The sequence below is a fragment of the Verticillium alfalfae genome, genomic scaffold, assembly GCF_000150825.1.
Source record: "Verticillium alfalfae VaMs.102 supercont1.3 genomic scaffold, whole genome shotgun sequence".
Lineage (NCBI taxonomy): Eukaryota > Fungi > Ascomycota > Sordariomycetes > Glomerellales > Plectosphaerellaceae > Verticillium > Verticillium alfalfae.
Genome location: NW_003315036.1, coordinates 1,264,312 through 1,273,680, shown reverse-complemented (window position 1 = coordinate 1,273,680; position 9,369 = coordinate 1,264,312). Strand labels below are relative to the sequence as shown.

At 55.8% G+C, this 9,369-nt stretch overlaps 4 protein-coding genes across 4 annotated transcripts; 1 reads left to right on the top strand and 3 right to left on the bottom strand.

Moving 5' to 3' along the window:
• Window positions 1-989: 989 nt before the first annotated feature.
• VDBG_02912 (carbonic anhydrase) lies at window positions 990-1,655 on the bottom strand (the record flags this gene model as incomplete). Its single annotated transcript, XM_003006727.1, has 1 exon — window positions 990-1,655. The coding sequence occupies one exon, from the start codon at window positions 1,653-1,655 to the stop codon at window positions 990-992; it is 666 nt and encodes a 221-aa protein (XP_003006773.1).
• Window positions 1,656-4,481: 2,826 nt separating this feature from the next.
• On the top strand, window positions 4,482-6,225 carry VDBG_02911 (GliA; the record flags this gene model as incomplete). Its single annotated transcript, XM_003006726.1, has 3 exons — window positions 4,482-4,670; window positions 4,720-5,863; window positions 5,912-6,225. 3 exons carry the CDS (start codon window positions 4,482-4,484, stop codon window positions 6,223-6,225), a joined length of 1,647 nt encoding a protein of 548 aa, XP_003006772.1.
• Window positions 6,226-6,772: 547 nt separating this feature from the next.
• Window positions 6,773-7,521, bottom strand: VDBG_02910 (predicted protein; the record flags this gene model as incomplete). The annotated part of the gene is made up of 2 exons (XM_003006725.1): window positions 6,773-7,396; window positions 7,459-7,521. The coding sequence occupies 2 exons, from the start codon at window positions 7,519-7,521 to the stop codon at window positions 6,773-6,775; spliced, it is 687 nt and encodes a 228-aa protein (XP_003006771.1).
• A 1,044-nt stretch (window positions 7,522-8,565) lies between these two features.
• On the bottom strand, window positions 8,566-9,369 carry VDBG_02909 (3-beta-hydroxysteroid-Delta(8),Delta(7)-isomerase; the record flags this gene model as incomplete). Its single annotated transcript, XM_003006724.1, has 2 exons — window positions 8,566-9,023; window positions 9,105-9,369. The coding sequence occupies 2 exons, from the start codon at window positions 9,367-9,369 to the stop codon at window positions 8,566-8,568; spliced, it is 723 nt and encodes a 240-aa protein (XP_003006770.1).

Below are 9,369 nucleotides of genomic sequence, written 5' to 3'. Positions count from 1 at the left end.
CTACCGACCTGCCGTCTGTGAACACAACGCAGCAGTCTACGCGGGACCACCCTCTCTCGATGTGCGGAACGCTGCGTTGCTGCATGAACTCGCAGGTACGTCGCGGATGTCTGTCGTCGACCCAGCGTCGGAGGATCGGCGGCGGAGAGGCCCCATGCTGCTAACCCACCCGATAGCCGTTGATCGCATGCCACCTGCTGGATAGGGATCTAGCGGCCTAATGCTACTGGTGAGCATTGGCTGTTGGTGGCCCTGGAAGACCTTTTGAGAAGGTCGCACTCGAATTGAGGGGAACACCCGCCGTCGTACGACGAGGTCAATCTAGAGGCTGGAAAGAAATGACATCAACATTCGCGCGGCGCGCTGCCGGTGCTGCGACGATGTCCGGACAATAGTTGGAGAAATCGACACTAGGTGATCACAGTCGAACATGGATGCTGTCAACCACCACAGATGGTACGTGCGGGTTCTGGGGGGTGCGTTGACTGCAGATCGGATTGGCGATACGGCCCTATCGGATTGTTCATGAACGGATCTAATTGAGGTCGAGCTCATTGATCTGAATCCTGAAAGGGTGCCAAGTCATGCGTCGTCGTTTTTCATCTGTTTTGTGTATCGCCGTCGATGCAAGTCGAGCGGGGTGGTGTAGAATACGTGATGAATTGAAAACCTATCGCAGCGGCTTTTCTCCGCCATGTCAACTGAACACAGGTCGAGATGTACTCGACCACACCCAGATCACCAAACCCTTGCTCAACCCAAAAAAGAAAAAGAAAACCCTCTCATCTTGTTAGCCAGTCACCACACCAAACGCCAAATCACCACGTCTTCGCCTGAGCTCACCCACCCAACCCCACGGCCCTTGGGCCAGGCGTGCCCACCCCAATACAACGCCGGCCAAGCTCACAAGCTGCATGTCTCCATTCGCCGACCCGTCTCGTTACCAGTCAATCGCTACGGCACTCCCCATCTAGCTCACGAGACATCGATTAATCGTTGAGGTTGTAGATCTTCTGAATGTCGTGGAGCACCGACTCAAAGTCAATCTTGAGGTCGTGCAGCAGGCCATCCTGGAAGCCAAAGACCCAGCCGTGGACGATGGGGTACTGGTTCTCCTTGTAGGACTGCTGGACGGCAGCGCTCTTGATGACGTTGCGGCACTGCTCGACAACGTTGAGCTCGACGAGGCGGTCGTAGCGCTTGGACTCGTCCTTGATCTGGTCGAGCTCGTTCTCATGCAGGCGGTAGACGTCGCGGATGTTTCGCAGCCAGGGGTTCAGGATGCCGAGGTCCTTGGGGGTCATGGCGGCCTTGACGCCGCCGCAGCCGTAGTGGCCGCAGACGATAATGTGCTTGACGTGCAGGTGGCGGACGGCGTAGTTGATGACGCTCATGACGTTGAGGTCAATGTTGCAGACGAGGTTGGCAATGTTGCGGTGGATGAAGGCCTCGCCGGGCTGCAGGCCCGTGATCTGCTCGGCGGGGATGCGCGAGTCGGCACAGCCGATCCAGAGGTATTCGGGCGTCTGACCGGCGGAGAGCTTGGTGAAGAACTCGGGGTCCTTCTTGGCCTGCTCGGCGGCCCAGATCTTGTTGTGCTCGAAGAGGCGGTCATGGGTCTGGGTGAGATACTTGGTGATGTCCTGCTCGGCCATTTTGGGCGGCTGCGCGTCGGTGTAGGAAAAATATGTGTTAGGTTTGGAGGAGAGTGTGGTGTTGTTGCTGTTGCTGGCCGCCGGTGGGTTGTCTTGCTTGGAGTTGGAGTTGGAGTTGGAGTTGGAGTGGGAGCTGCAGAAGCGAGAAAGTATGGCACGCTGGGGCAGGGTCACAGCCGTCGATGCTGACAGAGGGGGAAATGGAGCCGAAGCAGACAAAGATGATGAAGGTTGGAGGAGCAGGCGAGCAGTCAGATGTCGCAGGGACGAGGGGTTCGTTCGTGCTTTAAACATGGTGGTGTGCTGGGAAGGGACGTTTTAGGGTGGGTTGGGTGATATGGGGGGGGTACAACCAAGTGACGTGCCAAGGGGGAAATCGCGCAGGGAGGACCGACCGAGAGCCAATTGAGGGCGGCGCGAAGTGGGAGAGAAGAAGCTGTGCGAGCTGAGCTGGGCGAGTGAGCGATTGAGCTCTTTTGCGTCTTTGCGTCTTGCGTCTTGCGTCGGCGTTGGCGTCGGCGTCGGCAGCAGCTACGGGTGGAGGAGGAGCTGTCGTGATTTGTTGAGACGCGGCTGGCTTCACCCACGTCACAGCGTCAGGATAGCTCTTGTCTTGTCTTGTCTTGCCCTGTCATCGCCCCCCCCCCCCCGGTACGTGATTCATTGCCGGCCACAAGAGGTCGACCTTAACAGCTGGCACGCGAAATTGGCGTGCCACCAAGATGGTGTGTACCAGTAGTGGAGGGGCAGTGCAGGGGCCGATATTTCCGGCACTCGATTCTGTGAGCAAACGCCATGACCACCAGCTCCAGCGCTCTTGCTTCTGATGCCTCTTCCCCCCACCTGCACTTGCTCTCGCTGCCACCCCCGCGCACTTGTCCTCTGTTCATGGAAAGCATCGATCAAAAACAGAATTTTGCAAGAACAAGGCGCAACCCCTCTTTCCCTGCCTCATAAAAAGACCCCTCTTCTGACTTGCCCCGGGACGAGAGCATGGCAAGAGAGTTCATTGACTCACATGTCGAGGCACTTGACTCCCAGGGCTCGCTACATCTGTGCCGAAACAAAGGCCGCCATCATCGGCGTCCCACCACACCACTAGGCAAGCTAACAAGGCACACACCTACATGTACCTTACCTCGCGCTGATAAGAGGGCCGAGCGAGAAAAACGGCCAACGGTGGGGATGTTCCATACGAACCCGTCAATTCCAAGATCGTCTACTTTACCATTGCGGCGCGCGCGCGCACGTCACGCAAGACGACGGCCCCCTCGGACAAATGTTTTGGAACATCGACACGGCTGTCAAACAAGCCAAGCACAGCCAAGTGCTTGTCTGCGCCTCATTGACGCTGGCCTGACCAACATTGTGATGCGTCCTTGGGATGATTGGCATCAAAGTGTTCCTTCTTCTCACGGCGTGGCCAAGGAGTACACGAACCCATGTTGAGAGAGACTGCCCACCGCCTATCCTCGGCATTTGACTGCGAGGCGCACCTGTACCTGGGAAAAGTCTGCCGACCAGACCCGCCGCGTCTTTTTTGTACCGAACCCAACATCTGTCCCCTTTCTCGGGCATGGCATTGCTCATTACTGAATCCAGCAATGGAGTGGCAGCAGCGGGGACAGCCTCGCCGATGACCGGAGGGCGGACCTGTCTCGGTTTTCGTACTGTGAACATCACATGAGTAGGCAGTGTAGCTTGTCTCTTTTCCTTGATGGCCTGTGCGGACCTGTCGTGACAGCAGGGCGATGCTCTCCAACACATCAAGCAGGCCTAATATCTCTACTTATGTTTCCAACAAGACGAGATATTCAACATCTGGAACAATGCTGTAAGGGACCTGGAGATCACCCAACTAAGAGATGGTACCAGCAGGTGCTGTCCAATCAATTGGGTTGTCATGTCCGTGAAGGGAAATGGACCATGCGAATATCGTACGATTGATGCGTCGTTCGGTAAGTGGGCCAACCTTCACGCAAAATTGTGTCAACGCGGGGGTTGATGACAGCTACAGACGGCTACAGACAGCTACAGAACAGCTCCCAGGTCAATAGCACCACCCGAGCCTCAAACGAGAAGTGGCCACTAGACTAGGCCGCTCGTGCTATTGTCGTAAGGCTGTGGAAGATCGAAGGGCAAATGCTGAATGGACACCACATTGGTTGTAAGTGTATTCATCATGTGGGTATACTTTGAATGCACCATTCCTCGCTGGGGTTCGTGCGTCTCCTCGTTCTTGAAACTGGCAATGTGCATCTGGCGATGAGGAGCTGGTGATTTTGCGTGAGTTGATGAGTCGACAGTTGAGCGTCCAGTGAGGGAGACTCATTCGCCATCCGTGCTGCGGTGGCTTGGGTAGATCACGTTTTGTGGAGCCGTCATGATGGCTCATCGAAGACACAGTCCGATGCAGCCAATCAACCACTCCATAGCTCGGCCAAGACCACTTGGTCTGGCCATATCCGGGTTAGCGTCTCACAATGTCTACGCTCGAGCCAAACCTCCCTTGAGAGCAACCATACGGCAGGCACCTTGCAGTGTTATTTTTATGCTACTGCCTTGGGAGTAGAATGAGATATATCGTCTTGTACTTAAGAGAACCCAGATTCCCCTGATTGCAATGGGCCTCCTACAAGAAGCTTCCAACAGCTTCCAATAGCAATTACTCGCACAAGGCGTCCAGCACGCAATATGGACGCTCGAGACCACACTCAGCGCCTCGATTACGATCCTGACGCCTTTGACAAATCAGCAGCACCGACCATGGTGCATTCACAGACACCTTCCGTCTCTTCCAATTCCCTGAATAAGAGGTCAATCGAAATGCATCAGGAGAAGGATTCCAGCTTCGCACCTCGGCGCTCGACAGAACTGGACACGAAACCCGACGGCATCGTTGAGTCGTCAACGGCTAATACAACCCCAGAGTCGGACGAGTATCCATCTGGCATCAACCTCGTCTTCATAGTCGTGGCCCTCATTCTCGCCATTTTCCTTGCCTCTCTCGATATGGTAGGAAGTTCTCATCTATCGCTGCCGATGAGAAAAGCTGATCCTCTAGACCATCGTCGCTACCGCCATCCCCAAGATCACAGACGAATTTGGCGGCATTGAAGATGTCTCCTGGTACGGTTCCGCCTTCTTCATGGCCAACGGCGGTTTTCAGTCTTCGTGGGGCAAAGCCTACAAGTACTTCCCTCTCAAGTGGACATTCCTTGCTGCTGTCTTCGTCTTTGAGCTTGGCAGCCTCGTTTGTGGTGCCGCTCCCACCTCAACCGCCCTCATCATTGGCCGCGCCATAGCCGGTCTCGGTGCCGCTGGTCTCGGTACCGGCGCCTACACCATCATCGCGTTTGCCGCGCCACCAGAAAAGCGCGCCATGTACACCGGCTTCGTCGGTGTGTCCTACGGTGTTGCTTCTGTGCTTGGTCCTCTTCTCGGTGGCCTGTTCTCCGATCACGCGACCTGGCGCTGGTGCTTCTACATGAATCTCCCCATCGGCGCAGTCTCGGTTCTCATCGTTGTGTTCTTCTTCCACGCCCCCGCCGCTGCTAGGCCTGTCGAAGCTACCTGGCGCGAAAAGATGCTGCAGATGGATCCCATTGGTGTAGCTCTGGTCATGGCCGCCATCATCTGCTACATTCTGTGTCTGCAGTATGCTGGACAGACCGAGGCTTGGAACAGCAGCACGGTAATCGGTCTGCTCGTCGGGTTTGTTCTTCTGTATGTGGCATTCGCCGCGTGGGAATGCTTCCAAGGCGAGCGCGCCATGCTCGTCCCGCGCCTGTTAAAGGTTCGCCCAGTCGGTGTCAGCTGTGCCTACACCTTCTTCTTCTCCGGATCGTACTTCCTCATCATCTACTACCTGCCTATCTATTTCCAGAGCGTCAATGGTGTTACTCCAACCATGTCGGGTGTCAGGAATCTGCCATTGATTATTGGAGTCACCCTCTCCATGATCATTTCCGGCTTCTTCATAACTCGCACGGGCATCGCTACCCCACTCAAGCTTGTTGGCGCCGCTATCACTGTCATCGCGACCGGTCTTCTGTACACCTTTGAGACGGACACAGACACGGGCAAGTGGATTGGGTACCAGCTGTTTGGCGGCATTGGCTGGGGTATCGCCTACCAGGTCCCCATTATCGTTGCCCAGAGCTATGCCGACCCTACCGACGTCTCGACTGTGACAGCCATGGTTCTTTGTAAGTTGCCCTTGAGAATTTTAGCGGCTACAAGAATTAACGGACTAGTCTTCATGAATCTCGGGGGTTCTTCGTTTGTCTCCGCTGGACAATGCGCCTTTGTCAACACGATGCTGCGATCTTTGCCGAACACCGCACCCAACGTCGACCCTGCAACTGTCGTGGCAACCGGCGCCACAGAAATTCGACGAGTCTTTTCGACTGAGGAGATTCCCGGTATCTTGGATGCGTACATGGCTGGAATCAAGGTCGCCATTGCGATCGCTATTGGTGCTACGGGGCTTGCTCTGCTGACGAGCTCGCTGAGTCGGTGGGAGAAGTTGAATGCGAAGAAGGCGAAGGAAGCAGGTGCCGCTGCCTGAGTTGAAATTAAAAGTTTGCATCCGATGATACCCACTTTGAGCCTTCTTTTTTTCTTTCTAGACCTAGCCTTGTTTATAGCAGCTTTTCTATCGATTTGGGACTACTAAAGCTGAATGATCATAGCTTGCTTTTGCGGTTCCTAAGGTCCATAGTTCAGCTCTCCATCAATTGTACTAGCTGTTCACCTCAATATTCTGCGGCTATGACTGTTACCTTTGGTTCGATCTTATAGTCATCATACACATTCGTCAGGCTTGTTATCTTCCGCATCTTCCGCAGCCGACGGATTTAGCAAAGCCGAGACCCTAGCCCAGCCGCCGCATCGAACGAGGCGAGGAGCAGATCTTCCATAACCCTGACAGCACTGTAGCGGCGCTCCAGTGTTACGGGCTTGGAAGACGAAGACACACTCGATCCCCTGCGCCGAAAAGGCGCGACAAGTATCTCACGGCGCTCCTTTGCGTCCCCAGCTTCCTCAGGCTTTTCGTCAGTGTCGATATGACCGAGACTGTCCTCGCACCTGCACACACAAGTTAAGTCACATTCTTACAGGGACCCACCAGTTCTCTCCTCTGCATGTGCACCCGAATAGAGGCGCCGAGGGGGGGGATTCTCCTCCTGGGTTTTGTCCTTGTCGTCTGAATCTGCTGATGCTGTTCGACCTTTGGCGCTCGGATTGCGTGAAGCAAGCTGCTCGGACCTGTGAGGGGAAGCGCAGTTCTCGACTGTGCAGACTGTCGAGGAACAGCGACGCAGAGACGGAGTGGGCGCCGCTGCCGTGCTGCGAGGACGGAGATGTTCATCAGAAGCTCCGTCACCGGCACCAGCGCCGTGGAGGCGCGGTGATCGAGCCTTGTCGCGACCGAGACCGGGGACGAGACTTGGTGGGTCGAGGTACATCGACGAAGAGACGATGACCGGTCTTGCCACGCCGGCCACCGAGGTTGTGAGACTGTCGCCTTCGTATTTGGATGCTGTACTCGGGGTCGCGAAGGCGTCGGGCGTGACTCCGACCTCGGATGCTACGCTTGGTGTAGCTACCGAACTCACGGGGGTCGTCGCGCTGCTGGGGCTGAACGGGGGTGCTACGGGAGTCGAGGGCAGGCGTCTCGAAGGCGTTGCCCGAGTGCTGTTGCCGGGGATACTGGAGGGGAGACGGAAAGCTTGGTACTGGAAAGAGGGGGGTAGGAAGTCGCCGTCTTGCACGGGGCCGGCTTCTTTCCGGGGTGTACCTGGCCCGGCTGCTTCCTTTTTTCGCTTCGCCTATCCGTGTTATTTTGGGACAAGATGGTCATGGTCAATTGACATACGTTAGATCTATTCGTCATGACTTATAATTCGATGAGACGGTATCGAGTGTACAGATCGAAACCACAGAGCAAAGGTTCAGACGACGGTTTGCACAGCAGTGGAATCTCGCGATGCTGATGTTGATGATGGATGAGATACGGGAAAGACCCCAAAGGTGCAGAGCAGGCATCCAGTGCACGATACTCTATTTATTAACTTGAAAATGTTGATACGAACCCTGAAGATCGAACCTTGGAAGGCTTAAACCTTCTGAGCCACACCTTTCTCCGATACTCTCCTAATCAGGGAGCCTAAATACATGGATCCCAACGGAGTGTTTGATCCAGCCCTAATGTGCAATTCAGTAATAAAGTCGTGCTGAAGCAAGATTTCTGTATAGCTGCTCGCAACTCATGCTAGCACCTAGAAATGATTCGTTCGGCGCGGCGGTTTGCTGCCATTATGTTGAGTTTCAGAACGTCAACCAAACTTTCAGCCGGTCTGTCCGATGGCTCAGGAACCCTGCAGACCGGCTCGTGCCGAGCCGTTGCCTTGAGCCCGACAAGAGAGTTGAGATGCTGCAGGGCTGAGCCAAAAATGCGCTGCAGAACGAGCCTCCTGGCCAGGGCCGGCATCAATGTTCGATGAAACTTGTACTGTGCAGAAATGCTACGGGACTACAGTGGCAACATGACCCATACTCGTTGTGAATTTCAAGTCGGGCTCACAACGAGCACGCCTACGCACCATAGCCTCAATATGCTCAACGATCGAATCACAGTATTTCGTCACACCGCGTATGGATTCTCAGATGTAGCCAGACAACGAGAGCGCCAGCCAGGGCCGGATTCATCCATCTATTGACCGTCTATCTCTAGCCACTCATGTGAGAGACCCTCTAGCAACACGCCACACAAGGCACTGGTATACTATGTCCAAGGCAAACGACTCTCCATAAAATACTGTCACGCGGGCGTCTCTATCCCCCCCTGGCCAAGAGCGTCTACTCGCTCAGGCTACGTGGGGCCACGCTCAGCAAGCCTCAGGCCTCAGTTCTTCTTCCCAGCTTTAGCCTCCAGCCTCTGCACGGTAGCAATAGCCCTTGTCGAGGCGACGGCGCTGCGCAGGATGAGAGTCAGGGGGATGAAGAACCAAAAAGCGTTGAGGAAGACGTAGTAGCCCCAGTAGTAGTAGTTCTCGGGGCGGGAGTAGTCGCGGCCCCACACGACATTGTCGTACTCAAAGGTGGCGTAGTAGAGGACGACGCCGTAGAGCTGGCCGAGGCTGATGATGCCCTGCAGGCTGTGGCGGGCCGGGTGGCGGAGGACGATGGCGGCGGCGCAGAGGAAGCACATGGGGCCCCAGACGAACGCCGTGACCGTCTCCATGCAGACGACGAACGAGTCCTGCGTCAGGTAGCGCGAGTCGGACAGGGCGTACTCCTTCCATAGCTGGCCGAGGACGGTGAGGCTGGGACCCATGCGGGCCGAGTGGATGGAGAAGTAACCTACATCGATGGAGGTGGGCAGTGAGAAGAGTGAACTCACACGAGTGAGGCGTCATGAAGAGGGTTAGGGGCTTCACATACCTTCGAGGCCGAGGTGGATCGAGCCTGAGACGATGAACCACATGGCCGTGGAGACGTCGCCCGTGGACAGGTTCGGCCGCAGGCGACGAATGAGCAGGAGCGTGGGCAGGAGAATGGCGACGCAGGTCGATGCGAAGATGGTGAGAATGGTCAGGGTGGACATGGTGTTCTCGACGTAGTCATTGACGATGGCATCGAGGGGGTGGAAGGGGTGAATGGGCAGACCAAGGGCCGAGGCCACGGTTGAGTCGTTGAGGCTGGCCAT